This window comes from Hemiscyllium ocellatum, chromosome 10 (assembly GCF_020745735.1).
Source record: "Hemiscyllium ocellatum isolate sHemOce1 chromosome 10, sHemOce1.pat.X.cur, whole genome shotgun sequence".
Taxonomy (NCBI): domain Eukaryota; kingdom Metazoa; phylum Chordata; class Chondrichthyes; order Orectolobiformes; family Hemiscylliidae; genus Hemiscyllium; species Hemiscyllium ocellatum.
The window spans coordinates 17,085,918-17,107,555 of NC_083410.1; the positions used below are offsets into that span (position 1 = coordinate 17,085,918).

At 40.3% G+C, this 21,638-nt stretch overlaps 1 protein-coding gene across 1 annotated transcript in view; it reads left to right on the plus strand.

Annotated features, from left to right (window-relative positions):
- The window catches only part of adss2 (adenylosuccinate synthase 2), a 76,200-nt gene that overhangs the window by 46,516 nt on the left and 8,046 nt on the right, over positions 1 to 21,638 (plus strand). The window contains exons 6-11 of the mRNA XM_060831294.1: positions 2,737 to 2,844; positions 13,202 to 13,283; positions 15,781 to 15,907; positions 19,364 to 19,518; positions 20,342 to 20,466; positions 20,640 to 20,737. Of these exons, the coding sequence (XP_060687277.1) occupies positions 2,737 to 2,844; positions 13,202 to 13,283; positions 15,781 to 15,907; positions 19,364 to 19,518; positions 20,342 to 20,466; positions 20,640 to 20,737 (695 nt within the window). The remainder of the gene's footprint in view (positions 1 to 2,736; positions 2,845 to 13,201; positions 13,284 to 15,780; positions 15,908 to 19,363; positions 19,519 to 20,341; positions 20,467 to 20,639; positions 20,738 to 21,638) is intronic.

A 21,638-nucleotide genomic window follows, 5' to 3' on the forward strand; every position in this document is an offset into this window, starting at 1 on the left:
GTGAACCTTAGAAGACAGAAGGAGACTATTTTGACCATCTTCTGACACAGCAAACAAAAACAGTCATCAAATTCTCACCCTATCCAACACCATGCCCACTCACCTCACAGGTTGGGAGCCTGCTATTTAGGTTTCTTAAAATTATAAAGGAAGAATAGGGGCAAGGGCTATTTTCTAAATGGGGGGAAAAATTCAGAAATCTGAAGTGCAAAAAAAACTTGGGAGTCCAACTCCGAATTCTCTTAAGGTAAACTTGTAGGTTGAGTGAGTAGTTAGGAACGCAAATACTGTTGGCATTTATTTCGAGAGGATGAGAATATAAAAGCAGGGATGCACATCTGAGCCTTGATAAGGCTCTGGTCAGACCACATTTAGAGTAATGTTAGCAATTTTGGGTTACATACCTCAGGACACAAATATTGGCCCTAGAGCGGGTCCAAAGGAGGTTCATGAGAATTATCCCAATAATAAAAGGGATTTGGGGATATATGAGGAGCATTTGGGGATTCTGGGTCTATATTTGATGGAGTTCAGAAGGATATAGGGGATCTAATTGAAACTATAGAATATTGACTGTCTGGACAGAGAGGACATTGGGAAGATTGAAGAGTAGGGACTTAGCAGGAGAGACTAGGACCTGAGGGCATAGCCTTAGAATAAAGGGAACACCCTTCAGAACAGAGATGAGGAGAAAAGTCTTCTGCCAGCGAGTGGTAGGTCAATGGAATTCGTTGCCACTGAAGGCAGATGAATAGATCCTTGATTGTAAAGGGGATCAAGGATTACAGGGAGAATGAGGTTGAAAAACTTACCAGCCATGATTAAATGATGGAGCAGAGTTGATGGGTCGAATGGCCTAATTTCTGCTCCTATGTCTTATGGTCTTAGATTAGATTACTTACAGTGTGGAAACAGGCCCTTCGGCCCAACAAGTCCACACCGACCCGCCGAAGCGCCACCCACCCATACCCCTACATATACCCCTTACTAACACTACGGGCAATTTAGCATGGCCAATTCACCTGACCCACACATCTTTGTGACTGCGGGAGGAAACCGGAGCACCCGGAGGAAACCCACGCAGACACGGGGAGAACGTGCAAACTCCACACAGTCAGTCGCCTGAGGCAGGAATTGAACCCAGGTCCCTGGCGCTGTGAGGCAGCAGCGCTAACCACTGTGCCACCGTGCCGCCCACCAACTGTGCCACCGTGCCGCCCACTGTTAAATTAGTATTTAAGCACTTCAGGTGCCACATAGATATAGTCAGCTACATTTATTTTTAATACATTAAAGAACCTCCTATGGTATTGGTAATTCACATTATATGATGTGCCATGCAATCATGATATACCATTTAGTTGTTATTATATAACTGTGTTCCTGTGTAATCCCAAGGTCCGTGTTGAGTAAGCATGGTCTCTGGTAACTGGGAATTTAATTGTCTTTGGTCAGGAATTTAGATTAGAAAATACGTGAAAATTTCAAATTCCAAGTCTGAGACTGCTTTTTAGGGTTAAATAAAAATAGTCTTACATTAAAAGATTATGCGTAATGGAGGTGGAGGCTAATTAGAGCAGCAGACACGCTGTGGTATTGCATAGTAAGTTGAGGTCATATTTAGTCTTGGATATTAGAGGTCAGGGAACAATTAGCCTGGATGTAAACTAATTTCCATTTTAAAGTTCCATCTTGTTATCTTTGTGTAACTCAGAAAATAAACAAACAAAGTTGAGAAGAAATTCATGCAAAACCTTTTGCACCTTTTATGTTAAGTCATGCTGACCATTTTAAACAAAATACTAAACTAGAACCTTTGAAATCTGTGTACTTCTAAATTGTCACTTTCAGTGACAATTCGTTGTTTGTTTCTGATTCTACAGATGCATATGGACATGTACACGGATGCAGGTGCTAGTGTTGGACTGGGGTGGACAAAAGTCAGATGTCACGTGATGCTAGATTATAGTCCAACAGATAGTCACCTAATAAAGGAGCAGCTTTCTGAAAGCTTGAGATTTCAAGTAAACCTGTTGGACTATAACCTGGTGTCATGTGACTTCTGGCTTTGTAGGCATTTGAAATAGAGCCATACATTTGTTGTTTTGGAACTCCAATACTGAAGGGATTTATTTGTAATGAGCTCAATTTCTTTTGTATTTAGCTAAATTGAGATTCTGTTTCCAGGTTGGCCTGACAATAATGTTCATGGCGTTAAGCTAGAAACTATTCTTGGCTCTTGTGCCTTTCCTTAAACTATTTTTTTCCTTATCAATCTATTCAGAGAGGTTATTACACACCTCAGGAACACATAGGACTTGAATCCAGGCCTCCTGATCCTGGAGTTTGGACACTATCACTATGCCACAAGAGAGTCCCAGCTCCTTTCTTTAAAATTCAGACAATTTTAATAAGGACCATTATTTATTGTTTCATTCAAATTACAATATAAGATGCCGTTATGTTTTCCACGGTGTTTAAAATCATGATTTTTTTCTACATATTAACACCACACCATGGCCGATTTGATTTTTGACTAGCACTTGTCCATTATTACTTTTTTAATGTCTTAATTTCAATGCATGTTTAAGTGGTAAATGGGTTTACATACAGAAACCATTTTGTTCCCAGTGATCATCTACTTAATTAGAGATATTGATTAAACACACATTATTGATTGCTTAATCAAACAAAATACACGTTTTAAATTTATTCATCTGTTATTTATTTTTGTAGTTTGGGCACCACAAAGAAGGGGATCGGACCGGTTTATTCTTCAAAAGCATCTCGAAGTGGGCTTAGGATATGTGATCTTCTGACTGATTTTGATTCCTTTTCAGAAAGGTATTTGAATGCACTCATGTTCCGTGTTCTTGTTCACCCAACCAGCTAGGTGTCTGTCTGGTTCATCCATTTTTAAGCTGCTGATTACTGGTTGAACTTTTCTTCTGCTGGGCCAGTCTGGTTATTTCAGTTACTCACGCTCACAAATGACAGCTTCCACTTCTCATTCATTATTACTGGTATTTCTTGTGTGCTGAGGTCTGATATTTTTAGATTAGATTAGACTTACAGTGTGGAAACAGGCCCTTCGGCCCAACAAGTCCACACCGACCCGCCGAAGCGCAACCCACCCATACCCCTACATTTACCCCTTACCTAACACTATGGGCAATTTAGCTTGGCCAATTCACCTGACCCGCACATCTTTGTGACTGTGGGAGGAAACCGGAGCACCCGGAGGAAACCCACGCAGACACGGGGAGAACGTGCAAACTCCACACAGTCAGTCGCCTGAGTCGGGAATTGAACCCGGGTCTACAGGCGCTGTGAGGCAGCAGTGCTAACCACTGTGCCACCGTGCCGCCCACAATTCTGCAGACTATTTCAGCAGGTAACTCCTAAGTAGTAACCAAGGATTTAAAACATCTAATAGTTGAGAAAAAAAACCTTGTACGTTCTGATTTTGCTGTTGTTATTTTACAAACTTATGCACTGATACGTTAAAGTGCATATGCTTCTACCGTGTGAATAAAGGGCTGTTGTGGTATCATGGTACTGGCCCTACGTCAAGGCAGTAAGCCTGGGTTCAAAACCCTTCTGTTCCAGGGATGTATAATAATATCCCAGAACAGATTGATTAGAAACTAATATACCATGTGAATATAACCACTGAGATCACATTATCAATGCAGTGTCTATTACTCATTTCTTCATTTACTAATCAGAAATGCAATAAGACTGCATATTGTTTTGTGGCTGATGGTTAACTCAGCGGGCTGCATTGCTGTAGAAGTTGCCAGTGAGGAAAGCAAGTAAACCTTTTTGTGAAGATAAAAGCCCATTAGATTAGAGTTAAAATCGGTTGGGTTGAAAATGGACTGAATTCGGGAGAAGTTGATGACTAACATGTTGGAGGGAATGGCTAATGTAATTTGTCCAGCGATTTCTTTTTTACAATTTTGTTTTCAAGGTGACTATTGTAAGCGAGCCTGATGGCATCAACCACAACATATTCTCAAAATTGACTGAGTAGTAAGGAGATGGCAGATTTCGATGTGAATTTTATACACACAAACACTAAATTTGAACCATATACAAGGAACCTATAAGAAAGCGATGAAGGCATTTAAATGATTACTGATCACGAAGCATAATGTTGGCCCTGTTGACAAATAAGCTAACGTATATATTCATTAAGCAGTTTGCTTATTGATCAAAACAAATCCGTGTATAGTTGTATCATTTTGATAAGGGCATTCTCAGAAATTCAGAGAAGACTGAAGGTACATTTAGTTCACAGGTATAAACAAGCATTCCTAAAACTGATTATGTTTTCACATGAAGGAGTCTTAAGATGTTTAAACCTTTGTGATTTGTGAAAAATGTATAGTCTTTCAAAGACTGTTTTATGATAATCTGCCACTTTTCATTTACCTAACATTGGGCCTGCATGATGGCTCAGTGGTAACCATGCTGCCTCACAGCACCAGGATCCCAGGTTCGATTCTAGCCTCGGGCAACTGTCTGTGTGGAGTTTGCACATTCTCCCCGTGTCTGTGTGGGTTTCCTCCTGGTGCTCCGGTTTTCTCCCACAGTCCAAAGATGTGCCGGTCAGGTGAATTGGCTATGCTAAATTGCCCATAGTGTTAGGTGCATTAGTGAGAAGGGAAATGGGTTACTCTTTGGAGGGTCAGCGTGGACTGTTTGAACTGAAGGGTCTGTTTCCACACTGTAGGGAATCTAATCTAATCTAACATTGTAAAGTCCTGAGCAATAGATAAATTCTTGCTCAGTAGGCTAAGGAAGAGTTATGGAGAAAAGGCAGGAAAGTGCACTGTGAGGAGTGTCAGAGCAACCATAATACTCTTGAATGATGGAGCAGGGTAGAGGGACCAAATGGCCTATTCCTGATCCTACTACTTATGGTCTTATTTATTTTGTGAGAGCTCCCTCTATTGGGCATTAATCACTTTATCTGTGTGTGTGGATGACTGCTGCCTTCAAGGTGTTCTCTTGCTCCTTGCTCTTTAAATGTGTTTTCTGCCAGTTTAAGTGTTTTGGTCATTGAACAGTATAAATTGATCACAAAGGTGCCCAGGAATCAAGCTTCAGTTTTCCTGTGACTGAATCTTGGGTTTTTTTTTGGTATTTGGATAATGAATGTCCTTGAATTAGATGTTTGGTTTCTGGTGAAATGAATCTTTAAACAGGACTCAATCATGTAATGTAGTGAAATGTATTTTGAAGTGTTGCCCATTCCACTCCACATATATGCAGCCATATCTGAAACTGCAATATGACTGAAACATCAAATCGTGAACCAGATTATTCATCTCAGTAGAGCAGTAATATCAGCATTATGTTGTTGCCCCATTTATATGCATAACCTTCAAAAATCCATGAATGTGAGATCCTGTGAGACATTTTCATGTGACAAGATGCGACACTAGCATATACATTTCATTTGTTCTCGCCATTCCCTGCCACATACGTACACAAGTACATTTTAAAAAATACAGATATTGTTTTTCTATTTGACAGATTAAATGATTAAACAGTTGTTGTTACTTAAATTAATATATTGAACTATTTGGAAATATCAGATGTCAAAGATAGCCATTTAAATTTCACCTAGAAATGAATCCCTGTGATACAATTGTGACATTCGTTTAAAAAGGATATCACAGTTTTTAATTATTTTAGTCTACATTACCCTTCTAATCATAGCCAGATCATCTCCAGTGATGTTTGTTTTCACACTCTTGCAACGCAACCTCCAAGTGCCACCTGGAACCAACCTCCCTTTCCTTGCTTAAGTGACATATTTTTATTTTAGAATCTCTACAGTGTGGAAGCAGGCCCTTCAGCCCAACAAATCCACACAAACCCTCTGAAGAGTAACCCACCCAGATCCATTCCCCCATCCTATATTTACCTCTGACTAATGCACTGAACCTACACATCCCTGAACACTATGGACAATTTAGCCAATTCACCTAACCTGCACGTCTTTTGGACTGTGGGAGGAAACTGGAGCACCCGGAGTTTGCACTGGGAGAATGTGCAAACTCCGCACACAGGCTGGAATTGTACCCGGGTCCCTGGCGCTGTGAGGCATTAGTGCTAACCACTGAGTCACCATGCCACCCATCCTAGCAGAGCAGTGATATCGGCCATTTGTAACATTATGGCTTAAATCTTGTTCATCCATCCTTACCCATGTTGCTGTAAATTGCAGTGTATACATTAGCTCAGCAAGCATTCTGCAGGTTGCTCACACTTTATAAGATCATAAGACCATAAGACATAGGAATGGAAGTAAGGCCATTCGGCCCATCGTGTCCACTCTGCCATTCAATCATGGTTGATGGGCATTTCAACTCCACTTACCCGCATTCTCCCCGTAGCCCTTAATTCCTTGAGACAACAAGAATCTATCAATCTCTGCCTTAATCTTTGTCCTTTTTAAAATACCAGGTGTAACATTAAAAATGAAGTTACTGTGCAGTGAACTGGATAGACCCCACATAATAAAAATTGAGGAGGAGGTGGCAAATGTTTAGAATGGACCTTGCTCCATTACCATGCTCCTCCACTGATGATGCAGAAAAGCTGAAATAAAAAAAACAGAAAACACTGATATTCATTCAGCCAGGTGGGGCTGGAAGTACAGTGAACATATTTTCTGATGGAAGATCATTGACTTGAAATCTTAATCTTGCCTTCCACTTTTCAGAAAATACTGTTTCGAATGTTTACTGCTCTTTGTAATCAGTGACATTTGCAAAGTGATTATGCATGATTATCCTCATTTACTTAACACTAATTTTTAAATGTTTTTAATTGCAAATGAGATGGAATATAAAAGTAGGGGTGTTTTGCAGTTGTATCGGGCATTGGTGAGACCACATCTGGAGTATTATGCACAGTTTTGGTCTCCTTATTTGAGAAATGACATAAATGTATCAGGTGTAGTTCAAAGGAAGTTTGCTTGACTGATACTTGAGATGTGGACACAGTAATCTGAGCAAAGGTTAGATAGAGCTTGTGTTCATTGAAGTTTAGAAGTATTAACAGGCAATCTCATTGGCATGCACAAGATTCTGACAGGGTGGATGCTGATAAGGATGCTATCCTTGTGGGAGAGACTAGAGCTAGGAGGCACGGTTTAAAAATAACAGGTATCTCATTTAATTTGGAGATGAGCTTGTTTTTGAGGGGTATGAGTCTACAGAATTTTCTTCCCCAGAATGTGATGAAAGCAGGGCCGTTGAATGTTTTTAAGGTAAATTTAGATTTTTAGCAAGGGAGTCACATGGTATTGGGGTTCAGCGGCAATATGAAACTGAGGCCACAATCAGATCAGTCATAATTTTATTGAATGGTAAGGAGCTAGTTGGTCAACTGCTGTTCCTAATTCATGTGTGTGTGTGTGTGTGTGTGATCTTCCATCCATTTAAGGTCCAGTTCTGAACAAATTACTGAAGTAGAAACCAACTTTGAATTCTGTGTCAGAACATTGAATTCTGTCCTTTTCCTCTTTCAGCAGTTTGCTGTTTACGTTCATGTGTGTAAATGCAAACTGAGGAGGCTGAAGCATTCACAGCAATCTGCAGCTAAAAGTGCCGAGTGGATCATCCATCTCTAGCATCACGGATGCTAGTGTGCAGCTATTTCAATTTGCACAGTGTGTTATCATTTGGAGGTGCTGGTTACTGCAATGACTCTGGGCCCTGACAACATTCCTGCAGTAATACTCGGGACTGTGCTGCAGAACTTAACATGCTCCAAGCCAAACTGTTCCAGTACAGCCATAACACTCTGATCTACCTAACAATGTGATAAATTGCCCAGATATGTCCAGTACATAAAAGGCCAAGTACCACCCCATCAGTCTACTCCTGATCATCAGTAAAATGATGGAAGGTGTCATCAACAATGATATCAAGCAGCTCTTAGCAATAACCTGTTCAACACCATTCACATCTCCTCACATATGAAAACAGTCCATGTTCAAATGCAGCAAGATCTGGACAATATCCAGGTTTGGGCTGAACACTGACAAGGAACACTCAGACCACACAAATGTCAGGCAATGACTATCCCCAGTAAAAGAGAATCTAACCATCACCCTGTGACATTTGATGGTTTCATCATCCTGGAATCCTTCACTGTCAACATCCTGGGGTTACCATTGACTAGAAACTGCACTGGGTTCACCATAAAAGAACTGTGATTATAAGAGCTGATCAGAGGCTAGGAATTGTTCTGTGATTAATTCACCTTCTGACTCCCCAAAGCTTGTTCACCCTCTGTATACCACATGTCAGAAGTGTTATGGGGTACTCTCTACTTGTCTGAATAGGTGCAACTCCAACAACACTCAAACTGGACACCATCCAGGATAAAACTGTCCTGTTAATTGGCACAATATCCACAAACATGCACTCCCTTCACTACTGATGGTCAGTAGCAGCAGCTTATATCATGCACTGCAGCAATTCATTAAGGCTCTTTGATAATCTCTTCCACACTCTCAACCTGTTCCATTTAGAAGGATAAGAACAGGAGATACATGGGAGTGCCCCTGCCTGCAAGTTCCTCTCAAAGCCACTCAGTCTTGGAAATGTGTCGCAGTTCCTTCAGTGTCACTGGGTTAAAATCCTGGAACTCACTTCCTAATGCACTGTGGGTCTACCTACAGCAAATGGACTGCAACAATTCAAGAAGACTGCTCCTCAAAGGCAACTAGGGATAGATAATAAATGATAGCCAAGGCAGTGATGCCAACATCCCATGAATTTTTAAAAAATAAATCTGAAATATATAATGGAGCTTATAAAATATCTCCACAGAAACTGCAGTTGCCTGTAGTGTCTCAGATCCACTGTTTTCTGATAGGGAACGGCACCAATTTAATTGGTCCTGTCAACCGACAGTTTCAATAAACACAGAATTCCTCAGTAATGATTTTTGGTTTCCTTTTCTGTCCTAACAATGTCATTTGCAAAGTAGCCAGCAAAATCTGCAGTTTGATGACTGCCATTGGTTTGGTATGCAGCCAGCATTTTAAAATATGATGTATCCTGGCAATTTTATACTTAATTAACTGTTTTCTGGTGTAGGCCCAATTTTTATTTTCCTAGTCAGCTTTTATTCCTCACCTCTATAAAAGACAGTGACAGAATCTGGGATCTGATCCCATTGGTGGCTGGCACACTGCCATCCATCCATGTGCTCACTCTTAACCCGAGGTTCTACAGGTTCTCAATGGACTATTCCAATTCGAATGCCATGCAATTGAGTAGCAGTTGGAAATGAGGAATGTTGCTGAAGCAGACAGTATTCCCAACATTGCTAAATAGCAACAACCTAAGTAATGTTAATGGTAAAATAAAAAATCTAGAAAAGATGACAATGAAAATTAGATGGTCATTGTATTGTAGTAGGACAGACAGAGGAGATTAGTGAGATACTAATAGTGATTGAGTTGATAATCATTCGCATGATCTGAATAATTCAAAAGGAAAACTGGCCAGATCTTGCCAATTCTGGTCACCATGACAAGGGAGACATTCAAAGAAGTGGCAAAAAGCTTTTGACTATCGTCTGAATTTTGAGCAAATATTTAAAATACTTCAGCAATGTTAGAGATGTGCAACGTAGTAAATGTTCTGGAAAAGATAAATCTGTAAAATTACTTTAAACTAAATAACAGGAAAGTGTGACACTGGTTCAAACTAATCCAAGCTGAAGTTAGGGCCACTGTCCAGAAGATCTCCACATAAAGAGTGATCAATGAGTCAATATGTATACTTATAGAATAGCAGAAAGATTGCCCTGACATCACTTTGGAAGAAAATAGATGCCGTGACAAGGGAGGACCATGTAGAGTGTCTCTCAATGTTGAGCTACATTGGGCTAATAATGTCTTTATTTAGTTACTTTGGCATAGGCCAGTGATCAAACCGGGTACTTCCCTTGTCCGTTTAGCCTTTTTCACAACCTAAAGTGCATTTAATGACTGGGACAGCAGGTCAACAATAGCTGTCCTTTCTTAACTTTTGTATTTTCTTGCTTCATGGTACTGTTGGTACTAGTCACCATTGCCTGTGTGAAAGGTCTTGATTTCTGCCAGACACCACTGCCTAAGCTGTTGCTAACATGTATGCTTCAGAGCTTTACAGAGTCTATGGGGAATACTGCTTGCAGCTATCTCTGATATTTCGCTAACTCAGCATTTACCCTTATTACTTTGTCACTATCTTGTCAGCTGTTCCGTGGTTGGAGATGTGCAGAATCTCTGGTTAAGTGAGCTTACTTGCTCCGAGTGGTCACAGGTTTTTCTTTTTACCCTATTTGTCCAGACAAATAGCATTTGTTATAATTGTGACTGTATAGTGCTTGAAGTTGCTAGTTTATTAATTTCAGCATAGCATTTATTTGATGTGTTACTGCTAAATATCTGATATCAGAAGGTGTAAATTGGAATTTGAAGTACTCATTTGCAAAATTATACAAATTGCATTTTTCTGCATGTGTGGAAATCCACTGTTTACACTATTTAGTTGACTTCTCATTTCACAGTTTGTTGAGAGTTATTTTATTAGCTAGTCAGCTGATGTGTTGTTTGTTTTTTTTTCCCTAATTCTCAGGGAAATGAACCATGAAGCGAGTGTAAAGGCTGAATCAGAAATTTGTGTAATGCACAGGAAAATTGCAGGAAAATTAGTGGTGTTTTGTTTTTTAATATTTGGTATTGTTTCTTAAAATGGAATTTCTAAAACTGGCCTCAAGTCAGTGCTTTTGACAAGTAAAGCACCATTCATAAGATGATCTTGATCAGAAAGGCCAGTGGGCTGAGGAGTGGCAGATGGAGTTTGATGTAGATAAATATGGGGTACTGCATTTTGGAAAGGCAAATCAGGGCAGGACTAATACACTTAATGGTAAGGTCCTGGGAGTGTTGCTGAACAAAGAGACCTTGGACTGCAAGTTCATAGTACCTTAAAGGTAGAGTGGCAGGTAGGTAGGGTAGTGAAGAAGGCGTTTGGTACACTTTCCTTTATTGATCAGAATATTGAGTATAAGCGCTGGGCAGTCATGGGTTGTAAAGGACATTGGTTCAGGCGCGTTTGGATTATTGTGTGCAATTCTGGTCTCTGTCCTATCTGAAGGATGTTGTGAAACTTGAAAGGGGTCAGAAAAAATTGACAAGGATTTTGCCAGGGTTGGAACATTTAAGCAATAGGAGAGAGGCTGAATAGCTGGGGCGGTTTTCCCTGGAGTGTCAGTGACTGAGGGTGACCTTACAGACGTTTATGAAGGAGAAGGTAATACAGACAAGGGCTTTTACCTGGGGTTGGGAAGTCCAGAACTAGAGGCGTAGGTTTAAGCTGAGAGGGAAAAGATATAAAAGGGACCCAAGGGGCAACTTTGTCACGTAGAGGGTGGTGCTTGTATGGAATGAGCTGCCGGAGGAGGTGGTGGAGGCTGGTACAATTAGAGCATTTAAAAGGCATCTGGTTCGCTATACGAATAGGAAGGGTTTAGAGGGATATGGGCCAACTGCTGGCCAATGGGACTAGATTAATTTAGAATATCAGTTCAACTTGGACTGAAGAGTCTGTTTCTGCGCTGTACATCTTTATGGCTCTGGGCCCATTACTGTTTATCTATATCAATTATGCGAATGTGCAAGGCATGATTAGTAAGTTTGCGATATCATTTTCAGTGAGGGATGTTCTCAGAAACTGCAGCAGGACTTCGATCAGCTGGGGAAATGGGCGAAGAAATGGCAAATGGAGTTTGACATAGATAAGTGTGAGGTCTTAGATTTTGGAAAGTCAAATCAAGGTAGAAGTTTCATGGTGAATGGTAGGGCCTTAAGAAGTGTAGTGGAACAGAGGGACCTTGGAGTTCAAGTTCACAGTTCTCTGAAAGTGGAATCATGGGCAGTGAAGAAGGCTTTTGGCACACTGGCCTTCATCATGCAGTGCATTGAGTAGAAGTTGTGAAGTTATGTTGCACTTGTGCAGCACGTTGGTGAGGCCACATTTGTGTTCAGTTTTGGTCTCCTTGCTGTTGGAAGGATATTATTAAATGGGAAGACTGCAGAAGGAATTTGCAAGGATGTTGCCAAGACTCAATGGTCTGAGTTATAGGGAGAGGTTGGACAAACTAAGACTTTCTCCTTCAGAGCATAGGAGACTGTGGGGGGCCCCCTATAGAAGTGTGTAATATCACAAGGGGGATGGATAGAGAGAATGCACTCAATCTTTTTCCTAGGGTTGGGGAATAGAGGGCTAGAGGGCATTAGTTTCCTGAAGAAGAGCTTATGTTCGAAATGTCAATTCCTCTCCTCAGATGCTACCTGACCAGCTGTGCTTTTTCAGCATCGCACTGTTGGCATTATTATAAGGTTTGAGTAGAAAGAATAAAAGGGGAACCTGAGGGACAACGTTTTTACACAGAGGGTGATATGTACTGTATATGGAATGAGCTGCTAGCAGAAGTGTTGAGACGGGTACATTAACAACATTTAAAAGGCATTTGGACAAATATATGGATAGGAAAGGGTTAGAAGGATATGGGCCAAGTGCAGGCAAATGGGATTGGCTTGGATGGACATTTTGGACGGCATGGACCAGTTTGGGCCAAAGGGCCTGTAGGACTCTGAATTTTATTTTCAATGATTTCAGTATAAAATGAAAGTTTCCTGTTGCTTATTGGCTTTGTTGTCATAGAGCAGTCCATTCTTTTGAATTGCCTCTATCAGTTTAAACAATTGTCCACAAATTCAGAGGGCCTCCACATCACACTCTGAAGAATCTTGCCACCTCTTTCATTGCATGACAGAGTCATTGAGAACATGCAGCACATGAACAAGCCATTTAGCCCAACCAATTCTTAAAAGTGTTTGTACTCCACCCATGTCCATCTCCTTTTGGTTCTCACCAGCATGTGTTTCGGCTCACTTGACCAGTGCAGATTAACTGTATCAAAAAAATGTACATTTCTCCAGAATGAATGTGATTCTCATGGAACTTGGTCCTTTTCACAGTTAATTCCTACATCAATTGAAAGTAAGAATGATCTTAAGTTCTCCTCTTGCAAATTTGCTTCCATGATGTTTCATGCAGTTCATTAATTGAGTTTTGTCACCTTTTGATTTCAAAAATGTACTTATTTTCCTCAGGTTTAAAGTCTTGGCAAATCAGCACATGTCAATGTATCCAAATCTGGAAGTTGATGTGGAAGGGGAGCTGCAAAAGCTTCAGGTAAGCTGATCAGAACTTGGCTTCATTGTACACTGTTCTTATAGTTACACCAGTTGCAATGGCTAATTATTGATCATAATCTAAGAAGATTTTTAGAACAAAATGAAAGAGACCAAATAGTTATCTTGACCTGGTCTAAAAGTTCAGCATAGCTGAAGAATAATTATAAAGATGCCCAGTTGTCTTCCTCAATCCATGTCCAAAACTTTCTGAGCAGATCTTCATCCACAAGGTTGTTGGGTTGAGCGTGTGATGCATGTCTCAGTTAATGAATGGCAGCTGTGTATGGCCAAGTGGCATGTAAACAGACTCTCTCTCTACTTAAACAATGCACTTGTGTCGAGTTGCTGAAGATACTGGGAAACTAACAAATTGGATTGAAGTTAGATCTACTCGAGCTGGTTTTCCCTAGTTGCAGGGAGATGCAAAATTAAAATTTTTCAGAAGATGGCTTAGGTTTAACGTGCCTTTCAAATGTAAAGTCAGGAATTCTGTAAACAAAACAATGGGGTTCAAATTAGAGGAGATAAGCAGATTATCTTCTAAACTGACATTTAAATTATTGTCGATGCAGTTCCATAGTATTTGATGTTTGCCATAACTGAATAAAGCAAGGGGATTAACGGAAAGAAAACTGTCACTCAGCTATTCACACTTTTACCCCACCAATTTTCATTCCTGTCTTCGAGAATGACAGTTCCAGGTTTTGTATTCAAATTGATAGAATCGAGTTTTTGTTGAAGTCTGAATTGAATGTTTTATTTCTGAAATGTCTTGCTTGAAGACGATTTCAAAGTCACTTCTGATTTCACTGAGATTTTGGGCTGGCAGGAAAGCTTTATTTTCTGATGAGGTGTGCATTCAGAGGCTGGAAAATGTGGGATAGGAGAAAAAAACCATTGATCCCACAGAGTCTAAGCTTCCACAGGCTAGGTACAGCAAGCTCAGGAAGTCTAGTAGCATCTGTGGAGAGAGAAACAGGTTTAATATTTTGAATCCAATATGACTCTTCCTCAAAACAGTACTAAAATGGACTGGCTATTGACCTGATATGTGGTTTCAATTGTTCCTTATCTGTTGCACCCAAAGTCAGACCTCATCTGACAAAAACCTAAACTTAGGACAGTAAAAATCTTAATGAATAAATGTAACATCTGATATTAGATTTCAGGCGCGATTAAAGGCTCACCCTGCTGACATAGACGAACAGGAAGGTTTCTGTATTTTAGTTTCAAATAGATTGATTCCAGTTTGAGGTGAAGAAATCAAGCTTCATGCTTGTTGAACTGAGCATACAGCAATTAACTTGAGTATATTAAATAATTGGTGTTGCTGCTCCTAACACACAGGAACATAGGTTTAGGAACACTACACCATTTGAACATTTGAGTCTCCCCCCCCCATTCATTAAGGTTGTGGTCTCTTTACACTGTGCATCCCATAATCTTTGGTACCCTTGGCTATCAAAAATTCCTCTCACTCGGCCTTAAATTTAAAGACTCAGGACCCAATATCTTCTGGAGAAGAGAATTTCGTTCTCTTCATTAGCTTCTGAGGGGAAACAAAACTCTTCATCTCTGCCTTAACCTGGAGACCTCTTATTTTTAAACTGTGCACTAGTGGTTGTTTTCCCACACAAGTGGAAATACACTCTCAGTCCCATCAAGATCTTCTGTTCGAGTAAGATGATCTCTGATTCTTCTCTGATCTCTGATTCTCCTCTGATCTCTGTGCTATTTGTGAGTGGTCCACAGTCTATTTCCAGAATAGGAGTGCAGTTGTGTGCATGTCTTGCTGCAGACTGGAAAACAGCTTCCAGTCCTTCAAAGCTCCTACTATGTTCTCTCCACTTCACAGCTTTTTTAAATATTTCAAATAATTCAGACCCAGTTCCTAGAGTGACAGATGTGACCTAGTGCAGGTCGTTCTGCTATAAGACAACCATTACATTCTTCTGTGACCTCCTGCTATAGAAAATTGTGTTGTACAAGATCATAATAGAAAATCGTGAGACCTGTTCAGTAGAAAGGTCGCATGAATGAAACTGTGTCCACGATTCATCAATTGCTTTATAGCCAATTCATGTTAATGTAACTTAGACCAAAATGACCTGTAGTATAATATTTCTGGGTCCATAGGAGTGGACAGTGGTGGGAAAAGGTGATAGTACTTGAAATGGAGTGAGGATGTGCAGCAAGTGGGAGTTTGAAAACAGGAGGAAGGAAAAGTAAATAGCATCAGAGCAGGAACGCTAACTGGAAGGAAGGGCTGAGATGCACGAATTATTCAGCAGGTCCCAGACAGGTGATACTGCGCACTAGAGTTACTTTTGAGAAGAATGAGTTGCTCCAAGTTGAGTATAACAATTAGGTTTAGAATTATAACCTTTGTTCTTTCTGTCTGTGATCTCAATAATTCACAAAGAACTGAGTAAGAGTACTGAATAGCAGTACTAGTTCGTTTCTCAGCATTCACTGGAAATTGATGTTATCTTCAGGGATACGTGGAGAGAATCAAACCTATGGTAAGAGATGGTGTTTACTTCATGTATGAAGCTTTACATGGTCCAGAAAAGAAGATCCTAGTTGAAGGAGCCAATGCAGCATTGTTGGATATCGATTTTGGTAAGATACCGTCAAATACCTGTAAAATATACGAGGTGGGTAAAAGTGTTACACAACTGCAAGTACTGCTTTTTGGTATGGGATTTCATTTCCAAGCTATGCTGCTGTGTGACGCATCCCTACACCATTACTGAAATAACACCAATACCTCCAACTGTCTGTCTTTCCTTTGCCCTCAGAAGGAGATAAATTCCACTGCAGTGATATCACAAGGCAGAGTATTGCAGAAAAGCTTGTTTAAAAAGTTTGTGAAAAGACCAAGATGTGGGTGTAGTAATGCACAAGTATGTTTAGTAGGTTTTAGACCATTGCATTATGATCTTTGGGTAATTTTGTTACATACTTCATGATTTATTCTCTCCTCTTCATGCTTATCTTCTGATTATTGCTATCCTCTTAAAATGACACTGGTTCCCAGGTATTGTAACAACAAGTCGGCCGGTGTATTCTGAATCCAGCCTGGTACCTCCAGAACTGTACTTCAATTGTAGAGTCATACAGGATGGAAACAGACTCTTCGGTCCAATCAGTCTGTGCTCACCATAATCCCAAACTAATTTAGTTCCCTCCTATCAGCACTTGGCCCACATCCTTCCAAACATTTCTCATTTATGTAGTTATCTAAATGTTTTTAAAAGTTGTGACTGTATCTGCATCCTCTACTTCCTCTGGAAGTTCATTCCACACGTGAACCACTCTGTTTTAAAAAAAATTGCCTCTCATGTCTTTATTAAATCTTTCTCCCCTCTGGTCTTGAAATAACCTACTCTAGGGAAAGGTCACCTGCCATTCAGCTTATCTGTACCCCTCATTATTTTATATACATCTATAAAGTTGCCTGTCAACCTTCTATGCTCCAGTGAACAAAGTCTGAGCCTCTCTTTATAACCTAACCTCTCCATTCCTGGCAACATCCTAATAAATCTCTTCTGAACCCTCTCCAGCTTAATAGCATCCTTCCTGTAACAGGGCAGCTAGGACTGGACACAGTACTCCAGAAGAGCCTCACAATGTCCTGTACATTCTCAACATAACGTCCCAACTCCTCTATTCAAAAGTCTGAGCAATAAAGGCAAGCATACTAAATGCCGCCTTATCCAATTTATCTACAAAGTTAAAAATCGCACAACACCAGGTGATAGTCCAACAGGTTTTATTCGAAGTGCCGCTCCTTCCTCAGGTGGTTGTGGTCACTCGGTCACATCCACCTGATGAAGGACCAGAACTCCGAAAGCTAGTGCTTCCAAATAAACCTGTTGGACTATAACCTGGTGTTGTGTGATTTTCAACTTTGTACAACCCAGTTCAACACCAGCATCTCCAATTCACAAGTTATCTACATGTGATGCAAACTTCAAAGAATTATGTTCCTGAACCCCAAGATCTCTATTCTACAAACTGCCCAAGGCCCTACTTTTAATTATAGAAGTCTTTGTTTTTTCCAAAATGTAATAGCACACGTTTATCCAAATTAAACTCTGTCTGCCACTCTTCAGCCAATTGATCAAGATCTCTTTGTAATCTTAGACAATTTTCCTCACTTTCCACCATATCAGCAAACTAATTGACTATGCTTTCTATGTTATTGTCTAAATAATTTCCAGAAATGATGAGCAAAAGTGGACCTAGTGGTGGTCCCTGTGGAACACTGCTGGTCACAGGTCTCCAGTCCAAAAAACAATCCTCCACCATCACTCTATCTCCTATTGTTAAGCCAATTTTGTATCCAATTGGCAAGCTTACCCTGAAATCCATGTGATCTATCTTTACTAATTAATCTACTATGTGGAACCTTGTCAAAGGCTTTACTAAAGTCAAGTAAACAATGTCTACCACTCATCAATCTTCTTGGTTACTTCCTCACGTGAAACCATGATTTGCCTCACATGAAACCATGCTGACTATCTCTAATCATTTGTTGCCTCTCCAAATGCACATAAATGCTATCTTTCAGAATCCCTTCCATCAACTTACCCACCACTGAATCACAGGTCTTTGGTTTCTAGGCTTCTCCTTTCATCCTTTCTTAAACAAAGGCACAACATTAGCCACTCTCCAGTCATCTGGTACCTTTCCCAAAGTTATAGATGATGCAAACATTTCTACAAGGTGCTCCACAATTTCCTCCCTAGCCTCCCACGAAATCCTGGGACAGAGTAGAACAGGTCCTGGAGATTGATCCAAGTTGCTAAATCCTCTCGCACTTCCTCTTCTGTGATGTGGGCGGTTTTCAAAACATCAGCAGTTATTTCCCCAATTTCTCGAGCCTCCATTTCTTTCTCCAGTTACCTCAATTCAGTTTAGGATTGCATTTAAACTGTTGCTCCTGTAGCTAACAGTCAATGAAACTTGTTATTCCATATACATGCTTTGCACTAACCATAACCTTTCTTGGTATGGGTCCTTTGTACTAAAATTATGCTTGGTACCTGTGTATTTTGACTTTTAATTGGTAGACAGTCATCTAACCACTGGGCAGAATAGCAGCAGGAATGCATAGGCAGCAATATATTCACAAACTTTACCCTCCAGATCCAAGAGAAGCTGATGAAGGATTCCTCTGACTATGGGTTGCAAAGGTTCCTGGGTGAAGCAGGTTTTGGGCAAAGTCAAATCATTTGAGTTGAGATAATCGCATACAAAGAAACTGCCTTTAACTTGGGGGTGATGGAATTGCTGATTCGCAGGAAGAAAAATACAGCACAGGGATAAGGCTAAAGAATGATTGGTGGAGGTTGAGCTTGTAGAGTTTGATTCTGGTATTGCGTTCCTCAAGTGAAAATGATTCCATCCGTTAGGACTAACATCTTTCTACTTCAGAGCATAGGTGACCCACAAAAAAAAATGCTGAAGGTACCTTCCAGATTGGGGTAACAGTGGTGTCGTGGTAATGTTACTGAACCTGGTAATTCAGGGGCTAGTTCCAATCACAGTATGGCAGCTATTGAGATCAAAATTCCATTAATTGTGAAATCTGGAATTGAAAGCTAAATTCCATTAAGGATAGCCATAAAAATCAACAATTATTGTAAAAAAAACATGTTTGCTTGACCAAAGTCCTTGGGAAGGAAATCTGTCTTTGCCTGATCGGGCCTACTTGTGATTGACTCTGAACTGCTGTCAGAGCTGGCCGCAAGCCCCACAGTTGAAGGGGAATTAGGAATGGGAAACAAATGGTCGCCAATATCTCAACTGTATGAAAGATATAGTTATCCAGTCGATGGATTGTGGAAAATAGAGCTGTAATTATCAAATTATCGTTTACTGGAAAATACTTGTGTTTGTATAGTGTCTTTCACATCTTCAGGCTGTCTGAGAGCTTTTCACAGCCTGTGAATTATATTGAGGTGTGAAGAAAGTACATATCCTCATTTATATTTAGCAGTCATATCCATGCTTGTATGCATTCCTGAATTGAATACTGTATACAGCAATGTTCTTTCTGTTCTTTCAAAGGTACTTATCCTTTTGTGACTTCATCAAATTGCACAGTGGGTGGTGTGTGCACAGGTCTGGGAATCCCTCCTCAGAATGTTGGAGAAGTATACGGAGTGGTGAAAGCCTATACAACAAGGGTTGGAATTGGTGCATTTCCGACAGAACAAGATAACGTAAGCCTTTAAGTCATTTGGGGGACTCTAACTCACTTCTCCCCAAAACTTTCCTGTAATTTTATTATCTCCCTATTCAGATTCCTTTGAGTTGACAGTCACACAGCTTACTCTTATGACTTTGGCATATTTATGCAAACCATAAGATATTTGACAGCTGGCAATTAACTCCTTATGCTTTATCTCCCCACTCTTGAATTTTGTTCACCTTCTCCTCTCACTGAGGAATGTTTAGAAAGTGGGTGGTGATTCTGTAGTACCCCAGCCAAATTCCCACTCTTGGAGCATTCTTGTGAGGATCTGGGACTGGCTGAGTGTGCTCTGGTCTTTGCCTAACATCTACCATAACAAGTGGCATTTATGTTTTTATGCGTTGATAGTACAGGAGAACAGACTTAATTTCTGAAATTTGAGGGTGGTGGGTTGTTCACAAAAATGGGATCTCCTTAAATTCAGGCAGTACTAGCAAATTTAGTCCCAGATGCGCACACAGTAGACTTTTAAATATTGCTATCATAAGTGATGTCTTCATTACTAAGGCAAGCTGTCCACAACTCAATTTCCCCTCTTTATGGTGATTCTGCTGGAAAGCAAGCATGTTGTGAGACTTCATTTCATATTTTGTATCCTCCATAATCTAATAAAATATCAGATTTAGCTTTGTGTTTTCTATTTAGTTTGCTCGATTGAAGAACTTTGTTGGGGTCAATGAGAAATAGCTGAGAGAGTCAGAATTGCATTTCGTTGCTGCTAGCTCAAACATTCATTGTGCCTCACTGATATCTGCTCTGGGATTGTGAAATATTCTATCATAATTTTATAGGATATTGGTGAATTGCTACAGTCTCGAGGATCAGAAATAGGGGTCACCACAGGTCGACGGAGGAGGTGTGGCTGGCTGGATCTTGTCTTGCTCAAGTATGCTCACATGATCAATGGATTTACTGCGTAAGTAATTTCAAGGATTTATTTCCTCCTTCGGAAACAGAAACTTTTGTGAGCAATTTAAGATTGAAATAAATATTATTTTGAGTTGAGATGCAGCTGGTTATGAATGGTTTTGGATGTGAGGAGTGTTTGATAAGATTTTAATATTGCTTTCTGATTCATTCCTCGTGTAGTTTAGCACTAACCAAATTGGACATCCTGGACGTATTCGCAGAGATTAAAGTCGGAGTTGCCTACAAGGTTGATGAGAAAGTAATACCTCATTTTCCAGGTAAGTATTTTAATTCAGGGAATTTGGGTTCTGCTGGCTGAGTTATTGCTGTTAAGGTGGATGTGAGCTCCCTTCCTGAACCGTTGTTGCTCGTTTAGTGTAGGTAGCCCCACAATACTGCGAGGATGAGAGTTCTAGGATTTGACTAGCAACACTGAGGGAATGGTGATGTATTTCCAAGTCTAGATGGTGAGCAATTGGAGTGGCACTTGTAGCGGGTGGTGTTCCTAACTGGTTCCCCTACTGTTCCAGATGGAAGTGGTCATAGGTTTTGGATGGTGCTATCTGGGGAGTATTGATGTTTGGGTGTTGTGCGAATGAAGTGGGCTACTTTGTTCTCAATGTTATCAAGCTTCTTGAGTGTAATTGGAGCTGCATTCATCAGAGCAAGTGGAGAGTATTCTGTCACACTTCTGACTTGTGCCTTTTTGATGGTCATGAGCTTTGGGGAGTTAGGAGGCGAGCTACTTGCTGCAGGATTCCCAACTTCGTCCTGCTCTTGTAACCATTGTATTTATGTGGTTACTCTAGTTCACTTTCTGATCAGTGATAACCCAAAGATGTTGATAGTGAGATATCAGCGATGGTAATGCCATTGAATGACTCGGTATGATGGTTAGATTCGTTCTTGTTGACTGAGTATTGTTGCCTGGTAGTTAAATGGCAGCTAATACTCATATCCTATATCAGCCCAAGTCTGGATATTGTCCTGGTCTTGCTCAAGTTTGCAATGGACTACTTCAGTATCTGAGAAATAGCAAATGATGCCGAACATTGTGTAAGTCCTGTCTGTGCCGTGGAATTTATGTTAATGCAGCTTCACTGCTTATAGCAGTTTGGAGCAATACTACTTTTAAGTTTTGTACAAAAATGTGCATGTGTATATCAACAGAATTTCAGT